This window comes from Anser brachyrhynchus, assembly GCF_964034855.1.
Source record: "Anser brachyrhynchus genome assembly, chromosome: 10".
NCBI classification, from domain to species: domain Eukaryota; kingdom Metazoa; phylum Chordata; class Aves; order Anseriformes; family Anatidae; genus Anser; species Anser brachyrhynchus.
The window spans coordinates 12,643,962-12,663,396 of NC_137705.1; the positions used below are offsets into that span (position 1 = coordinate 12,643,962).

General features: G+C 49.1%; 1 protein-coding gene across 5 annotated transcripts in view; it reads right to left on the reverse strand.

The window, feature by feature from the left end:
- FLNB (filamin B) overlaps positions 1–19,435 on the reverse strand; it is an 87,862-nt gene that overhangs the window by 38,701 nt on the left and 29,726 nt on the right. For all 5 annotated transcript variants that reach the window (XM_080606151.1, XM_080606150.1, XM_080606148.1 and 2 more), the window contains exons 5-11: positions 9,326–9,574; positions 8,287–8,384; positions 7,278–7,425; positions 4,618–4,736; positions 3,831–3,908; positions 3,007–3,169; positions 1,559–1,756 (exon numbers count right to left, since the gene is read on the reverse strand). In XM_080606151.1, coding sequence (XP_080462277.1) covers positions 1,559–1,756; positions 3,007–3,169; positions 3,831–3,908; positions 4,618–4,736; positions 7,278–7,425; positions 8,287–8,384; positions 9,326–9,574 — 1,053 coding nt within the window. The remainder of the gene's footprint in view (positions 1–1,558; positions 1,757–3,006; positions 3,170–3,830; positions 3,909–4,617; positions 4,737–7,277; positions 7,426–8,286; positions 8,385–9,325; positions 9,575–19,435) is intronic.

Genomic DNA, 19,435 nt, shown 5'->3' on the forward strand with positions numbered 1-19,435 from the left:
AGTCTGCCTTGCCATTGTCCGTGTTCCCCAGCTTTTGGACAGCAGCATTCAGTGCAGCCAGGTGACACTGAACCCCTACAAGAGCCATATAAGAAGCAAAGCAACTCTGAAGCCATGTTGCTTTCTAATTTGATGACAGTTAAGAGAACAAAACTTTTCCATGGATATCACCCCCAGATATTCACTGTACTAGGCACAATCTTCTTTAGACTGTGCCACATGTAGAGGCACGCTGCAGTATGGGGTGAAATTCTCCTTTGCAGCTAAGCCCTAGTGAACAATGTTATTGTGCCGTTCTCCTTCAGACGCACCAGACTGGAACAGCAGTCACTACTGGAGCCAAGTTCTGCACTTGCTTCTTTAAGAGATGTCACATCAACCCTCTGCTTGCGGCAGCTCACACCTACAGAAGCAGAGCCATAAAGACCCCACAGACCAAAGTAGTCATGGGTCGGGGCAGAAGGTTACACATGGCGGAGCTTAACCTTAGGCTTGCCACCTTTACTCAAGTGCTTCTCCAGGCCTGCAGAGCTGCTACAGAAACAAGCTAACGCACACTTAGGAACGACTGTCGTTACATAATCCAACTATCAGGTGGTCTTCAATTCCAGAGACCTAGAGGGTTTGAAAAGACTTAGAAATCACAGTTTCCCGGTAGCTTAATCCCAACATGCGTTTCCCCACAATATGCCGTGCTTACAGCAGGAGCACCAATCTGCCAAGCTGCTCGTTAGGTTCTGACATGTTTCAGTAGCTTACCACCTTTACCCTCACCCCGGCAGCAGCCACACCACTACACGTCCCGTGCCGGACGGTACAAGCGCAGATCGCATGCCATCTGCTAGCTCTGAGAACTCGTGGGGTGGGAGCACACGTGAGCAAGCCTACCTGGGAGTGGGAAAGGCTGGTGGAACCCTTACACAACTGAGTCAGGCTGTTTGTGGTTAAGCAAGTTTCACTGACTGGGTCACACACCACTTCAGTTTGCTTGCAACTTTCTTCCCCAACCCCAACAAAAACAAAAACCCTTTTGGCTGGGACAAGCTGCAGGCTAGAAGCTTACAAAAAGCAAACATGACAGAGCATCCTGCACACCTCTTACCAACTATGAAGCCATTAGCAGTGAAGTCCAAAATTCCACAAATGGAGGGTAGCTCAGGAGAGATGAGCAGAGATCTAAAAGCATAGGAGCACGTAAGGATGGAACAGAAAGCAAGTTAGGTGTCAGTTAGGAAAGAAAACTGTAAATACAGTAATCTGAGGAACAAAGGTGGAAAATAGCAAGATACTGCATAGCTGCTTAAAACATCTCAACAAAATACAAAGGGCAGCTTAATGTTTAGAGTTCTAGGCAGAAAGAAAACTCTCACAGCAAAAGCAATATTACTGTTAGGGAGCACTGTTTTGACCAGGTGAACACTCAGGTGACCTGGTGAAATCAGGTCTAAGATGTTGAAAGGTAAAGAAAAGGCCCAAGGCGACATTTGAGCATATTCTGCGATCGTACCCAACGTGAAAAGTGACCATCTATATTTAGGTGCATTTTTAAAAAGCATACCCTCTCCAACGAGAACATTGCAAGGAGTTTTGGGAATTGCCTCCCCTGCAAAAGTCACTTTGACAACGTGAGGACCAGCTTGAACGGGTTTGTAGACACAGCGGTAGACTTGGTTGCCTTTGTCTTCAACTGTAACTTCAGCAAGGCTTCTCCCCTGAGGATCCTCCACTTCCACGTTCACATCACCCACACCGGCACCTGCAAAGGAAACCAGCCAAGCTGAGCCTTGGCTTCCCCACGGCAGCGCGCGGCGGCCAGGATCAGAGCCAGCACCTGGGCTCAGCTCTGCTGTCATCTCCGAGCACAGCCTAAATTTTCAGCCTCTACCGACAGCAACCAGCTGTGGAAGCAGGGTGGGGACAAGACAGCATGGTGGCATCTCCACGAAGCTATCAAACTGACAGGACCAGTTACGTGGCCCTCTCCACAAGGTTTATTACATTACTGGATACACATGTGGCCCGGTTACCCTACTGCTACTGCTCTGTCACAGAGTAGCCCATAACTTCAGGCAATTCAATTCGCTCATGCTTTGGAGCACTTTAGATTAAGAGCTCAGACAACAGACATCCTGGCCTGGGCAAGGATCCTTCTCTGTATATATTCACTTTTGCTTGGACACCTGCTCCGTACAGGTTTTATTTAACTCATCACGCAACAAAAACGGTTTTCCAGACACTTGCAGAGGCCAGACATGCCTTTACATGATTCAGACCACTCCCTCGCTCAATTAGAGACCGAATATAACACTTCCCCTCACCAAAACCACACTTAATTTTATTTCTGAGCACCCTCAGGTAGAAGGCAATTTAAAATATGATACTCAGCACATTTCAGTGTTTAATAATGCAAGTAACTACCCAAAGTAGTTTCGCATTGTTCAAACTGAATTGACAGCTGCAGCACCTTATTGACTCACTCCTCAAGGCTACAGCATTGGCCTAACAGCAGGCAACAAGCCACGTGATGGAGATGTTCTAATGAAGACAGAAGTCCTCTAATAATTAGAAGAGTTTGAAATCAGTTTGTCAGTGAAGTGTGAACTCAGAGTAGCACTAGATCAGATTCTTTTTTGGTAACGCTAAATACAGAGTCCACTAAGCATTTAGTTTATTTACAGTTCATCCTTCAGAGGCGGGTATTTCACATCCCTGTTTAAAATGAGTAGTGGGAAGAAACCAGCCGGGAACTTGCCTGCTACCATTCTGCAAGTTCGTGGCAAAAATCTGGGTAATACTTAGCATCTTCCTGCCCCAGCTCAGCTCAGCACTTCAAATGTTTCACCCACAGCAAAAGCCTCCAGAGCAGCTTATTATTTCACCTCTGAACTCAACAGGCTGCAAATCCTCATCTACTTTTCAGTTAGAGCTTGTTTGTTCCTCCGAGACCTAGGCTTTCTTCACATCTGAGGACACTGCAGAATTTCAGCCCCCGTTTGTTCTGCTTACCTGCAGTGTAGAGGTCAAAGTAGGTAGGCTTGTTGGCAATGTTTCCTGTCGCCTCCAATCCAGGTCCCTTTGCTGTCACTTTGCTCGCATCTCCCTGGGCTTTGTCAACGTTCACTTCAAAGGGGCTCTTCGAGATGTGCTGGCCGGCAAACAGGACCGAGACCTGGAGACAGACAGCGTCAGCTCTGACCCACGGGGCAGGGGCAGAGCTCAGCTCCACTGCCACACAGCTGAGCATGAGGCTGAGTGCATGCATGGCTCAGAGGCAAGAGAGACAATGTAGTGGACAACCCAAATAGTTGTATCTATCTTTTCAGGCTGGCTGTAGGGACCAGCAATCAATGCGCCAAGCAATGGCATCACTCAGCAAAAACCTGCTTCTGCAGGCCCCTGGGAACAGAGCTGGGTGGAGAACCTTCTCTGCAAAACCCCCACAGCAGACAGTGTTATCAGCAAAGAAACACCTCACAGAAACAACCTGATACTCTCCTCTGCACTTCTGTGACAAGCCACAAAACTGGTTTCATGAGCTGCAAGAAGTGGCCCCAGGTGAGAAGAGAGCCAGCTGTTGCACTGCCTACAAACCCGATTCCCTCAAACACCCACACATGTTCTCCCAACACATGCACACCCTCCCCCTTGAAAAGGTGGCAGCCCAATAGTCCAGACAAAGGATTAAGGCCACATCAGGTTACTGCTCCTTTAGGACGCCCAGAGAGGCTCTTACACCACTAGTAAACTTGCAGCCCTCATGGGCTCACACTAACAATCAGCAAAGCAGCTCATTTAGCAAGAGAATCCTGGGTATTTGACACACAACCTACCTTGTGAGGTCCGGTAACCTTTGGCACATACTGAACTGAATAGGTCTTGTTTTTGTCACTGGATGGCATTATCTTCGCCTAGGAAAGAAAACACATCTGCCTTCGAGCTGTGCCCATGCACACCAGCCTAAGACTTCGCTGGGTAGCACTTGATACTGCAGTCAGCAATGTCAGAGCCACGTTTCTGCGGAAGCAGGTATATACTTGCTAACTCCCCATTCCATATGGAAAAATGATTTGTCTTTAGATGAGAACCACGCTACCTTTTCCCCAGCCCCCTCCCTTGCTGTTAATTGCTCTACTAAGGCAGGCCAAAACTGAGGAGACATTAAGTCCAATGTACAGCTGTATTTTTCTGGAATGTCGTAACATGATCAAGTGGAGCACTTGGATGAGAAATTTCTATAAACATTAAAACCAGCATTTTAACTCAAAATGATTCATGGCTTCTAAATAGCTGCTTTAGCCATTCTTGCAGAATGAGTAAGGGCAGTGATTTAGTGCTGTGTGTTATCTAAACCCCCGTCAGAATGTACTTGGCCACTCAAGCTAAAGCACTACAACTACCGGACATTTGACTTGTGTTGCGTATTTGCAGGCAGTGAAGACTTTCAGGCTCACCCAGTAAGGCAATTATGAGGGAACGCTTGAAGCTTACACTTTTGATAGATGGTACCGTGCAGATTCTTTTCAGATTACTTATCTTGTGAAAGATGGAGGCTACTGCAAAAACTTCAGCGTTCAGACTAGCTTTATGTTTACCCAACAAAACATTTAGCATACACACCTCTTCCCTGTTTCCTTCTGGATCCTCTACAAAGACCATCAGGTCTCCCTGCCCAGCACTGATGGTGTCTACTGTGAAGATGGCAGGCTGCTTCACCATGTTCCCATGAGGCTCAATCCCTGCGAAGCAGATGCAGAGCGGCACGTTAGCTGTTGCTACAAAACTCAAGAGGTGCTCAGAAGTGCTCAGATTTACCATTCTTCGAAAGCTGCTCAAACTATTTTGCCAGTAAGCTCTGTACAAATGGCATGCAGGAACCTCTTCAAACCATGAAAATCCTGCAATCCAGTACCACTTCCATTTCACTTAATCAGAGTTTCCTTATTCCTTAGCACAGGGCCTGCTACAGCATGCAGTTACCAGCAGGGTTTCGTCATCTCTCTATACTTAGCCCCAAGTCATTACACCTGTCATGGTGGTGTCAGACTGGGCGGGAGGAAGAACTTCCCAAAGCTGCTGGTCCAGACTAGCCCAGACTTATTTATCTTCCTTCCAAGGGAATTACTCCTCAGCTTATTCATAAAACCGTGGGCACTGCTTCTCCGTCGTACAATTAGTGGAAAGTGCAATGTCTGAGAGATTATAAGGGAAGTGGTTGTGTACAACAGAATTCCTGAACTTGTTTATCTTTGGAAAACAATAACTTGAGAGCAATGCAAGGAAGATTGTGTTTTTACTAGGAAATCTGAGCATTCTGATAAGGTGTTAACAATTGACATATTCATTCTTTCAAACTAACCCCTAGATTATCATCTAGTTTAAACGGCTATAAATTCACTCTGCATATCTTCAATCCTCTGCACAGACATTACAATACAGTATTTGGGTATCCCTCCTCCTGCAGGCACAAAGACAAGGACAGCTTATCCTCGGAAGATGCTTTCAGACAGGACAGCATTAGTCATAGCTGTCCTATGCCTACGTTTAATCTTCTAGATTTCTCTCTCTTCTCAGAGATCTGCTTTGGCTGGTTCACTGAGAACTCATCATGCGTCACTCATGATCTGCACACTACCTCCACAGGCTCACTTCGCAGCAAGCCTGCAGACAGCAGACTCCCTAGGAATAAATCACAGCAGTGTCCAGGGAGATGTGCTGCACCTAAGATTCACGTTAGGATGTTCTTACTTCAGCACGTGAAAAAAACAATAATAAACAATTAAGACTGACCAACTTCACACTTGACAATTACCTTTTTCTGGAAGCATAAAGAAGTGTTATTTATTTGCTCAAAAGACCCTGCCCCGTTTGGCAGCACTTCTTGCTGTTGGAGTCACCTTTCAGTCCTGACACACGTTACCAGTCAGAACTGTCATTTATATTCAGTGACTCAATTTTGGCAATTAACTAACTATGGGAAAACATCCGTCTTTCAAGAAGAGCTGCTTATCCATTATATTTTCCATTAGAATGGCTTCAGAGCACAGTATGCAGTAAAGCTGACAGCAAAATTATTTCAATTTTTGAAAGAATGTGAATGTGACTAGAGCCAGACCTAGCAAACTGATGCAGGCTGATCAGTCATTTACGCAGTCTGACAGATGTGTCCATGTGCTGTGGTTTGCTGTGCAAGCCACCACCAAAGGATGTAAACCTAAAGCAGGGAAACTGCTGAACTTCTGACTACAGTAATTGCTTGTCAGTGCACAGGTAGCATGCTCATCCACTTGACTAGTTAAATTTCAATAGAAAATCAAGTCAAAAAAACAATCAAGAAAAAACAAAACAAAACTAAGGAAAGTCTCATTCCTTTCCATTCCATTTTTATACACCCAATTCTGAAATACACTAATTCTAAAAATCTTGAAGGACCAGCAGTAGGCTGCAGGTCTGAAACAAGACGGAAGGGAGAACAAAGTGCACTGCATAAATTATGTCTTGCTACGTACTAAGCACATTAAACATAAAAGTCTGTTATTCATTTAGCTGTTACTGTATTCCAACCTAGAGTAGAACCACATCAGAAGTTATGGGAATTTTCTATTTAAAACCTAAGTTAAAAATACGAATGTCTATGCAGATCTACAACTGCATAAACACCGTGGACGAGTCATTCCAATTAGGAAATACAACCTTTACAACAAAAGCTCAGCACTATTTAGCATTTGAAGGGTTACCAACCCACCTGTGTGCATGTGCAATAAAGTATTCACACCTATCAATCAATTCAAATAACTCATTTAGAATTAGCATACCCTAATATGTATTGCCACCTGTCCGGAAAACGGGACTCTCTGCCTCTACAGAGTGCCCACTCAGAGATGCACACAGATGCAAAGAGGTTTTTCTCTTTAAAGGCGTGCTGTTACCAGCAGAAGCATTTGCTGCTCTATCACTGACCACCAGCAGCAAGACAGCCAGCTCGAATTTCCTACCAGGGTTGTTTTAGCCCCCATGTCATGCTACTTCTTCCATCTGTGGACTGCAAGACCAACAGCTTGCAAAACAGGTTCAGAGAGCTCGGGGAATTCACGTTAGAACTAGGAGTGTCTTTTGGACTATATCCACGTATTTCTGAAACTAGGCACCACACCAAGAGTACACAAGTGAAACTTTGAAGTCTGTTACAGTAGGTCTGGAGTTCAACATAAGCAAAAAACCCCACCCAGCTTTCTGAAGAGTTAAATACTCTGCGCAGCTTAAGCTTACTGAGTCCTTACCTCTGCCATAAGCTCTTGCTTTCTTTGGATTCAGTTTGGGCTTTAAAGGAGCTCCTGGTTTCAGCTTGGCTTTAGGGAATTGTGACAGGTAAGTCATTACAGAGTGCTCATCCACATCAGGGTGGATAATTTCCTCAGGAGTAATAACCTGAAAGACAGTGCAATTAAGTATATGATATCAGTGCTTGGATACCGCATGTCAACACAGAAACAGAGCTACAGCACAAATTCTTGCATTTGAAAACTCCCACACGCTAATGTGCTTTCTTCCATTTATTTCCCTGTGATACACACTACTTCATTTATTATCTCATGGCAAGAAAATCAAGAAGCTCATTATGGTCCCAATGTGATTTGGGAGGCAGGGGGTTTTTGCACGTTCATTATCTAGGGGTTGTCAGGAGACTGTGACAAGCTGAATGGTAGCAAGCCAAGACAGCTGCAGCCATGCTCACCCCAAAAAGCACCACAGGATAACTGAAACTGAGAGAATCAAGAAATCAGAATCCTGCGTGCAACAGCCCTGAAGTGAGACTTGTGACCAGTTTCTTTTCGAGCTCCCAAGGTACAAGCTGCTCCAACAGCTCCAGAGACTTCAGCACTTTTGTCCAGCTTTATCAGCATGAAAACAAACTGGTCTGCAAATATACTGTTCTCTGTTTAGAAGTCATCTTTGCAGATGATTTTGTAGCCCGGTGAGTTTTTCTTCCACAGAATTCAATGCAGCAGAACAGACTCACCCCATGGACTAATAAGGCAAGCATCACCAAACGTGCCCTTTTCCCCCACTCCACCTACATGCTGCAACACTGGCTACCTTCAGCAGAGACACAAAGAAATAAAAACTCACAACTGGAGCACTGAAATATAATGGTGTTTTTCATTAAAATTTGTCCTCTCAGGCACTTTTGCTTAAATGAACTGTAACTTTTTCACCTGTTTTTCCCAATCTCAGTTCAAGCTAGCTGCAAGTACAAAGCTCAGCGCTGCGCCTCCCGCAGTGCCTTACCTGCGGCACACCCAGCCAGTCATCCGCCTGTTGCATGGCCTCGCGCGCGTTGTCGACGGGTTTGCTCGGGTCCCAGGTCTCCCAGTCAGGGCACAGGCCTGCAAATACATTTCAGCCATTAGGTGTCATCTGCAGAGAAGCTTCCTTAGCTAAAGAAGCAAGGTATAACCTCTGTAACTACTTGTATTACGCTACCATAAAGACATTTGGACCCTCATAAATGTAACCAAAATAGGGTGAGCAAAGCTGCTCACTGAAACGCTTCTTGGACAACCACCACCATCTCCAGGGGCTCTTCCAGCAAAGTATTAAAAAGCCGGTTCAAAAAGTCTCCCTCCCATCTTGCCTGTCAGCAGAAGAGACGTGTATCATTTCAGACAGCCACACAATGCATGGCTTTAAATTTAAATCGTGGAAGACACTGCTCTAAATTCAGCACAAATACATCTACGGATCCTTTATGTTCTGGTGGTTCTCCTGTGGCAAATTTCAGCAAGCAAATTTCAGCTGCCTGCCATAGAACCCCCGATAGCATTAGCGAGGCTGTATTACGAGGAAGTGAGGAAACTGCCTTTTTCACACTTCATCACATTGTTCGCCTTAAGCAGCGCAGCCATAACTTGCTAAACACTGAAGCTGCAGGTAGCGTGCAGCTTCTGGCTGCCCCGCTCTCCCTGTGCAGTCTTATTTCAGGAGGACACATGAAGCCTTGAAGTTGAAAGGCTGCTGGCACTTGCTGTGGGAACTTTCTGCCATTTGGGAGCCAGCATTTGCGCCTTCGTCCCGTGCACCCAATACAAAACTTAGAGGCGGCACCTCCAACAAAGCAGTCATGCATTCTGCTTGTATTTCTCTTGGCCAGGTCTTCTACAATGTGCTGCCCAGCAGCTGGCCTCTTCGGACTCGAGTTTTCTCAACAGCCTTGCTGTTGCTCAACAGCCTCCAGCACAGCGCTGAAAAACCTCCTCCTTCATGAGCAGCAGATCAGGCACAAGAAGAGAGAGCAAGAGAACACTGACCATCAGAGCAAAGGACTTACCTGGAGCACAGCTGTCAACAAGAGCCCCCAGTGCTTTGCCATCCTGCCAGTTCTGGTTGAAGTTTGTGATTGGCAAGTAAGGAATTTTGTTCTGAATCCAGCCCAGCAGCCTCTGCTTCGGGGTCTGCTTCTTTGCATCGTCATCACCCTCATCCTCCCACACGGGCATAGAAATCGAGTAGTGGAGGATCAGGGTCCATATTAGGCCAAGGATCAACTTCAAGTTTCCATCAACTATGGCTTTACTATCTGGAAGACAAAAGACATGCATCTCATTATTTCCCAGTACGTTCTTAAGTACTGCACTCATGTAATCAAGGAGAGAATCCTGCAGGCCACCACAAGCATGTGCTCAGCAACAACCTCAGTTTGTCCAAGCTCAGCCAAACGAGGGCTGCTCTGCAACGCTACAGGATGGCCTCAGACCAAGTGATCTTTTCGTGCACAGCAAGTTTTCAATACATGCTGTCAATACAAAAAGGTCTTGACTTTCAAAATAAAGTGATTATAGGGAACAGCTACCAAGAACAGTACGCACCAGGGCACTCCCTTTAACCCAATGCTCAGATGAAGCTGTTAATGCTCAGACAGTTTCACAATAGGTCAGTATGTCCCGAGCAGATAGTACCCTAACATCAGACCTTGAATGGCATTTTATCTTTGTGGATAGCTAACATCTCGTTTTGCTCAGGTTTTATTTGCCTTTCTTTTTTTTAATATCAGTTTTGACTAATCTTACAGGATATGATAAGTGTCTGGCACATCGCTGCTCAGAGCTGATTTCACATTCACTCTGAGACACGAGATAGATAGCCAGGAAGTGATTAAGCCCCAGTGGATTTTAATTACCGTCTTGAGGTGAAAGTCTGCCTTGCGCAAGCAGTGCCATCTCCTAGCACAAGCCCCACAGCCGGCCTCGTGTCCCTCCGCCTGCCTCCTCCCGTGTGAAGGGCAAGCTGTTCAGCAGAGCGAGATCGTTCCCTAATCAGTTCAAAGGGAACATCTCCTGTACCAGAGCCGAAGGCATAACTACATTTTCCATGGCAGTGACCCCCAGACCTTGCTGGCAGGCTTCACATGGTGCCTGAGCTCTGCGAACTGGAACCACGGGCTGGAGTGTGCCAAGACGTGACCAGCAGTGCCAGAGCATCTCTGTCCCATGGCAGGACCAACCCCCATAATACTGCACTGGAGCACACGGCTGGCCATCGCATCCTCATGCCAGAAATGTCTCTGAGCTTTAATTTGGGATTTATCCTGACATCGGCATTTTTACTAGAGTGGATGCAGCAATGATTTAGTGTATTATACGTAAACTCGTCTCAGAAAGCCAGCCACATTCCCGGGGATGAAAGCCAGCAGGACAGCCACCTCGAGCAGACATGTTACTCGGGATAAAGGATAGCCCGTCTCATGTTTACGGCACATAAATATGTCTCCGCACAGACGTGCCGCGGTCACTGCGGCAGCCGAGCGGCTTCCTCCAGCCCCACCGCCACCTCCGAGGGCAGGACACAGCAGAGGTCCTCAAGCAGGGTTAAGAGCCCGTGCACGAGGGCTTCTGCTGCAGCGCAGGAACCTCCGTCTCACCGGGCTCGGTGGGTGGCTGCCCGAGGGCAGGAAAAGGCCGCAGCAGGAGCGGGACGGCTCTTCCTCCCCAGGGCCGGTGTCATTCCCGCAGCAGTACTTGGGTAGCAAAGTCGGTTTGCTTTTTCAGTCTCCGCACTTCCTGACGCGCATAAGGATCTCATGATGTCATTTTTTCCAAGCCTGCTTGCAGGAGGACTTGTCTGCTTCCATTTGGGGTGGGGAGGAGAGCTGCAGAAGGCAGGCCAGACCCTAGCGGCGCCGCGCAGAGCACCCACGCGCCCTGCCTGCAGGGATGCATCCCGGCTTCCCACCCGCAGCTCATCACCACCATCTCCAACACGCCGCAAAAGGACGTGCTGAGGTTCAAGAAGAAACCAGAGCCCAAAGCAGCGGTGTGACGCTCAGCCCCGCCGGAGCACTCAGTCTCCAGAAGAGCCAGTTCAGCACCACCACGCCTGCAGCCGTCCCCACCAGCTCTACGCGCACGCCACCAGTGTAAAACATCCACAAGTTTGGAGCGGTGAAAAAAAAAATTGTTTCCGATGACACTTAAGCACCAACAATTACGACTCCAGGCACTGCCGCGTACCCCAGCTCGGCCGGTTTTCCAGTGGAATTCCCCCATTCCCTGGTTTGCTTCAAGCCACTTTTCCTGGCGGTACCAGAGTGGAAAATGAATGATACAAAGCGCAGATCTTGCAGCACTGCTTTCCTACCACAAATGCTACTTTTAGCCATACTTATTACTCATACAATCTCCACTGAAGCTTTACAGAGCCTTTCAAACTACGTTTCCTCAATGTCTCCCCTGGAGCTCACGGTACATTTGCAGCAGAGACATCCACCTACTGCGGTCACCGCCTCAGGATTACAACGCTGCTGCAGAGACCCTCCTCACACCTCACCCACCGAGACCACTGCAAGCAGTTTGAGGTAAGCGTTTTTGTGAAAGCGTGATCTGCATGATTTACCTCATTCATGTTATGACGCCTAAGTGAACGTCTGCAAGACCCACTTACGCATACGCTGGTGGAGCCACTGGGAGATGCCTGCCTTGGACTCGAGCCCAGCTGGGAACAGACACCCAGCTTTACTAGTGCCACCTAAGGCAACCAAGGGGGTTGGTGGTTTTTTTGTTTTGATTTTTTTTTGCATTAGAATTCAAAATATTTGGCCTGGTACGTGCAAGTACCGCTGACGCTCAGTTGCAGGCTGTGAATGCTGCTACATGACCACTTCCAGAACATCTGCAAGCATCACGGCCAGAGACCTGGTCCACAACCCACAGGCAGCAGAGCAAGCAGAAACCCCCACGTTCACATTTACCAGGAACCTTATCCCCACCTACCCCGTTCAATGCACATTTTAACTCGGGTTACACTAGAACTGCGACTCGCTTTCCTCCTGCGAAAGACGCGGACGGCAATCCAACCCCAACAGCGCCGCACGCCTCGCGCCGCCTTCCTCCCGCGGCACGGCCTGGCGGCCCGCAGGGACGCAGCGAGGCCGGGCTGCCGGTGCGGCGCTAGGCCCTGCCGACCCGCCGGCTGCTCGGGAAGGCCTGCCAGCGGGACTTAAGCTGTTCTGCAGAACCAACGCCGGCGCTGAACAAGCAAGCACTCACTCTTCTGTTTTAAGAAAGAAAGAAGAAAAAAAAAAAAAGCCTATATATAGCCTGCTACATTAAGTTTTATGTAGGAGTATCCTGCTTCTTAGTCAGCTATTAGGATTTAAGTGGCTGCCCGGTAGGGTAAAGAGGAAAACAGACCGAACCAGAGCTGGTTTGCTTCCCCCATCACACCTCAGAGTCTAGATTGTAATTCTTACCCTTTTATTATCCTATTAACTAAGTGGCAACCAGCCCAAAAAATGGATTATGGAGATTCCATAGGCCTGCAGTACACGCCACCAATTCCAGCCTTGAAAAGGAACCAAGTTTTAACTGCTCGAGCTGATTTATAATTGTTGCTCTATACTAAATATTAATATGATATGTTACACTTGGACTGTTAACATCGCAGTCTTTGCAGCACAAAGACATTACAGTGCCTAGTTCCAAGCCAGCAACGTAACTCATTGGAGCCCAAAACGTGGCCATCCCAAAACAAATGTGTGCCGTTCTTACAGCTTGGGCCACAACAGACCTCAGGACCCAACATACCACATGGAAAAGAGCCAACGCTGCAGAACTTGGTGCTCTGCGTTCGGACCTGCAGCTGCCCCAAGAGCAAGAGCCAAAACTGAAACCTGGCCTTGATCTGAAGCTTACAAATTCACTTCTTCTAGTAGAGATCTCTGAATTCCACCCAGTTCTGCGCCATTACAAGCAGGATGGTAAGGTAAGAGTTGTCTTAGGGTCTAAATCACCAGATCGCTAAGTAAATCCAGCATCTTTTGCCTTTAACCTCAGCACCGTGGACACACTACAATTTTATTTGAAGCTTCTTCAGAGCTATAAGAATATTAGACTATAATCATTGCTTGACTTCAAGAGCTCGTGCTTCAGGTGAAATTCCTGTGCTCTTATGCATCTTTCAGAACAGCTTCACTCATCCTGCTCAGGCTTTTTCCTAGCCCTGTCTACGTCCTTGATTTCAGTCAGCTTCATACTAGAAGCAGCATAGTTTCTGGAGTTTAAAAAAATAAATGAAAAGATCTTGTCCCATGTGCAGTGCTGGGGGCCCCTCACTCCTCTGCTAAAGAGCTTCCAAGTTGCAACATGGAAAATTCCAAGCAGATTTCTGGGAAAAAGGGGAAAGTCTTCTCCATCAGGGCTGCTGCGTACTGGAACAGGAGCCCAGGCAGGCCACAAGGTCTCCCTCCTCTGAGATATTCAAACTCAATGGATGCAGCCTTGAGCAACCTGAACGAGCTGAACCTACAAGTACATGGCTTGGACTATAAAGAAACAGAATATCCCGAGCTGGAAGGGGCCCACAGGTCATATAAGTCCATAAGGAGTCCATGATCCCTGCAGGTCTCTTCAAAATAAAATTATTCTACAATTCAAAAAAAAATCCTATCTTGCAAATAAGTCTTGGAATGGTATCTTTTGCTCATGTGCAAGTCTGCCTTACGTTCAGACAAAGGACAAGTATTACACTCAGCTGTGGCGAGGCTCCTTGAACTCTGCCCTACAGCAGAACTGCAAGTCATTTTCGTTGGACAATTAGTGGAAGCAAGATAAGCTACCGCAGCAGACAGTTTCCTCACTAAACTAAGCTACTAACACAGACTATAATAAGTCTTGTGAAACAAATGAAGGACTGAAAAACCAACTCAGAGTAGTGAATTTAAAACAGTTTCTTAGCTAAGCTGCAGTTGCTAGATCATTCTCAGCAAAGTCATCTCAAGTTTTGCTGTTGGTCTTCACACATGGAAGTTCTGTCACAACCAGGATAAATCTTCACATGCAGGTCCTCTACAAAGCTGTCGCCCTCTCCCATCTTGATGTCAGCTACATTTACAATTTAAGAAAGAAGACAAACCCAAAATGCCTGGTCCTTAACAGAAGACAAAGGCGTGGTTCCAACGACAGCACTTTCTCCGTATGTCCAGACGCGGAAGGAACTTTGTATAGTGCAAAGTTCATCTCGGTTACTTATCATCACTTATGCCCACATCTTAGGAATTTTAAATCCTGCTGTCCTGCAGCTTGTGAGCACTCTCCCACCTCTAATTATTCTCAAATATTATTGAACAGTTATAGCAACTCGGGAGGGGAGAGCAAAAGTTAAGCACTCATTAGGGCTTTATATTCTGCAACAGTTAAAACTGAGCACAGAACCGAGCTTCAAAGCCCTTCTCCACGCTGTGCACGCCGAACAGAAGTATGCAGATGAGATGGAGCTGAGCAAGCTAAGGAAATTCCTTGCTGAAGCATACAGTATGTGTTCACAGGCTTACCGTGGCTGCTAAAGACATTAGCAACAGCCTCTGCAGGGATAATATGTCTGTAAATCAATTACACGGGTTTCTCTGTGCTTTGAGAACATGCTTCAACCATTTCCTTCAATGACCCCTTAAGCCTAGGTGCACCTCTGAGCTCCTCAGGGCTCGGCGCAGAGCTGTCGCCTGGCCGCACGCGCTCGGCTCGCCCAGGGGAAGCACAGGCTGTGCTCGTCTCACATAGTTGGCACCACAGCCGCTGAATGCCGGCCAGTTTCTTGGGTTCCCAGCTATGACCTGGTAGCCTCTAACGGCAACGCGCTCCAGCCCGACCGCGTCGCGGCTTCTCAGCCGTGTTTGCAGTGTGCTGCGACCCGTGGGAGAGCTCTTCCTCCGCACCCAGCTCACCTGAACGCTGGCAGGTGGTCACCTCCTCGCCTCCAGCTCCGGCTTTGCACCGTGCCAAGAGTGAGCACAGCCACAGCTTCACTAACCAGCCTCAGGGCACCGTCCGCACCTTCAGGAAGTGTAAGTGACACCACGAGCACGTCGGCTCCACCAAGCTTTTCACAAGGGGAATTTTCCGAGGGGGATGGCATTACGCTGGAGGACCAAAACCACTGAGTGTTCATCTGGACACAGGCGGATGGAAAAAGTGTGGGGTTTTTTTTGCAAGAGGAGGGAAATGATTTTCCTCTGTGCCTACCAGGGTATCTAATTATTAAGAAATTTATAAGATTCCTCTATGAAAGGCTCACCTTTGTATTTAGGACATTAAACCCTGCAACCCAGGGGAGGGTTTTTTTTGCTTTGGTTTGGTTTGTGTTTTTTTTTACTTTAACTAGATTTGAAACCCTCCAGACCAGCGAGCAATCTTCAGGCAGCTACTGCATCCATGCCCCGGACTTCTCATTCCTGCACGCTGGGCCCTTGGAAGGATCTCTCAGGAGGTGGCACAGGCAACTGGAAAAATAAGGTCAAATTCCACCCCCCAGCGTAGGCTTGACAAAAGAATCAAACAGGCCTTTAATACAGAAAGGACTATAGAATCAAACCAGTTGGGCTCACAATGAAATACAGATTAAAACAGCTCTGCCCGACTTAGTGGGCACCTAGAGGCCACTGACTTCTCACATCTGGAAGGGTGAGGTGTAAGGCAGCAGAAGGGGTGAATTGAAGCCAGCAGTGTAACAGCCACAGCCACCAACCCAGTTTCTCCAGAAGTAAGTGGAAACCCTATAGGGTTGGGAGGAGAAGTCATGAATTTCAAAGTTGGGAACTGTTGGGGTAGGAGTGGAGGAAAAACAAAAGACTACAGGTGGCTTCTGATCAAATTCCTTCATACTCTCACTACACTAGGGCTTTTGTTGCCTTCAGAGCCATGTACCAAGTTATGGACGCAAGGAAAATGTGTGGAACTGGCCTTCAGGAAGAGCCACATGCGGCAGCTGCTGGCGCACACCTTCCTGACTCCTGCAGTGAGTGCTCCCTGGGGACACCCATATACCGCCAGCTCTCGCAGGAGAAGGCATTGGGGACACCCGGGCTTGGCGGCACTGCCACGGAGCACGAGGACACACCGGCTGTGCTCAGGCCAGGTTGCTCAGGAAAAGCATTTTCAGAGATGTCAGGAGGGCTTGGTATAGCCTGCAAGCTGCTGGGATGGACTGACAGAGAGCAAGGAAGCAGAGCAGCAGACTAAGAGCTGCTGTCCATGCCGGCTGTTTAAGACTCAGCTCCTCGTTGCCAAGCAGGTTTTGGTTTGCAGCAGGAGGACCAGGGATGCAGACACCCAGCCACCAAGCCGTGCACAGGAACACCACACTAACGATCTGAAACCCTTTTCAGGGAAAAACAAAACAAAAAAAAGTCAGTCTGAACTTATTCACTGCCAGCCAGCCCTGTGGGGCAGTGTGCCAGCCCCAGCCCGTGCCACCACCACGGTGCGACCCCAAGCCCTGGCTCGGCCAGCGAGCCCTGGCACGGCACCGCCAGCACCCCAACGCCGCCGGCTCCTGCAAGCCCCCCGCGGATCGCGACGGGCAGCAGGCCTGCCGCGGCACGCTGCGGGCCGTGACATCACCGCCGAAACCGCCCGGCCGCGGCCCCGCGCGCCGAACAAAGCGCATTCCCCGCTGCTGAGCTCATCCCCACGCTGTGCCGGTGCCGGCCGGGCCACCGCGGCTCCCGCTCGCCTCCGCTGGGGATGTGCCCTGCATCGCTGGCCCAGCCACCCTCGGCTCCAGAGCCCTGCTGTTGCGTGGAGGAAGGAGTGGAAGGTGGCTGCGGAGGCTGGCAGCCCCTGCGAACCACCCCGTGCGATGCAGACGGAGGGTTTGGTTCACGAGGGGTGTTGCATCTCCCCACTGGCATGTGGGGAAGGGTGCAGGCAGCAGCCCCCGTCCCCATAGCGGCGAGTGGCCGCAGCGAGCCCGCAGGGGACGAGTGGCCTGGGAAAGGCCATGGAAGGCGTGGGAATGCGCCCACACCGCCGCACGTCCCCATCGGCCGGGAGGGAAGCACCAAAGGCTGGGAGGACAGTCGGCGCAAGGCATCCCAGCGGTGACTAATCATCCAGGAATTCGTGCGAAGGAAAGTCCCCGTGGCTTGGGAGTGAGCTGCTGGGAAGTGGATTGCTGTGAAGCGATGGAGAGGGGGCAAGGAGGAAGGTGTTTTCCTGCCTTCGCCGTATCCTGTTAAGTTAGCCAGGAGAAACGCTCACCTCTGCTGCCGAAACCAAGTGCCGTGGTACAAACCACACGGCCCTCCTCCGGACGCGGGGCAGGGTGAGGGGAACGACCCCACCGCAGGTCTCTGCTCACCACGGGCCAGCACATTGCTACGGCACAGCAAGCCTCTGCCCTCCGCCACAGTGAGCTCGTACATCCAAGTCAGCAACACTGCCACCCGATTCAGAGGAATTAAGTTCCATTTTAAGCAAGACATGAAGATTTTAGACAATTTTGCATTTGACTAAGCTTAGCGAGAAATGCTTGTCTGATAAACTGGAGGACATTACTGCATGCATGCAAACAAAAAATGCCTTCTCACAACACACCACGGGCTTACACAACCAGAAAACCCAGCCTTGATCAGCAAGGCTGAACTGATAAAAACAGCCACGCAGTTAGATGTCTGCAAGTTTAACAACAAAACTCGGTATTTTCTCTGAAGAAGGAGAGCCCTGTAACCACCTCTGCAGGATTAAGATAGCCCTAAACCACCCTGGTTCGCATCAGGTTGGATCCAAGTTAAAAATCTGACTAGTTTTTGCAAAAACCTCCCAGGGCCATCAGAGACCCCAGCAGGCCAGATCCCGATGGCATTAATGCCATCACCTCCACGGAGCTCAGCCCCAGAGCTGTGCACGTCCAGTGCAGCAAGCTGTGCTGCATCTGCTTGGGAAAGGCTCTGCTCGCCCAAGAGCCCGACTCTTCCCATCTCCAGCCACACCTGAACTGGTCCCAGTTCACCACCCTGCTCCAGACCTTGGGTACGCTGCCTCTGTTCCCAGCACGGGCACCCCCACCGAGAGCGGCGAGGCCGAACAGGAGCAAGCAGCACGGAGGTTTCCAGACGCCAGGGTGACCTCTGCGCCCCTGAGGAGCGTGTTTACTCACACTGCGGGTAGGTCAGGACAGTTGTAAGAAACAGCACGGAGAGCTGTGCCGAGATAAATGAGCCCATTCAGATAGGGCTGCCTAATGCCTTCTGGTCCGCAGACGCCAGGCACGGAGGCTGCAGTGGATGGAGTTCCCGAAGCCAAAACCAACACGTTGGAAATTATCAGAAGTGATTGCTGTTTGGGGAAATCCTTGGCCACAACATACACCGAGATTCAATTTTTCCACCTGAAAAGCGGAATCATTGTATTGTCACGGGACCGTCTGAAGGAAATTCCCATTCATGCAGCCCTGCATGGCTCCACCAATCCCCACTCCGTGCTGCAGCACCAAGGAGCTCAAGATCAGAGCACGCTTTGTGCTCCTGGGCTGGTAACACGTCAAAAAAATATCCTGCCAGGTATTTCAGCTACTGAAAGGATTTGTGGCTTGTCCAAGCCTTGACGTTCTCTGATGCTGAGCACCTCACAGCACAGCTCCAGGTTTTTCTGGAAGCATGTAAGCACAGAAACCCTGTTACAGATGCTCTATAGCTGCCTACAGCTTAGTGATAAACTTACCCCTGAACTTACCAGCAGGTCAGCTCCCTGTCCTACCACTTCTCCGAGAAGCGGGAGGAAAGGTGATTAATCCCTACAATCACATCCTCACTACAGAGAGCACCAGTTACTTTGAAAATTACTTTGAAAAACTCTCTCCAACACCTGAGCCATTTTAACAACTCATGTCGGCACTGAGGCAGGTAGGCACTCTCAGCATGGCCACACAGCACCGAAAGCAGCCCTACAGCCACACGCTGCCACCAGCAAACACCCCGTCACCCCATCTCAGCCAAGCGTCAGGCTCAGCAACCACCCGCTGCCACTCGGGGCCACCACGACGGCACAAAGCGCCGGGGCCAGCAGTCGTTGTGCCTCCGAGCACTGCCACAAGTGTGTGCGCCCACCCAGAGGGGTGACGAACCCTCACAGAGCAGGCTGCTCCCTGTGGCCACGTGCCCCTGCCACCC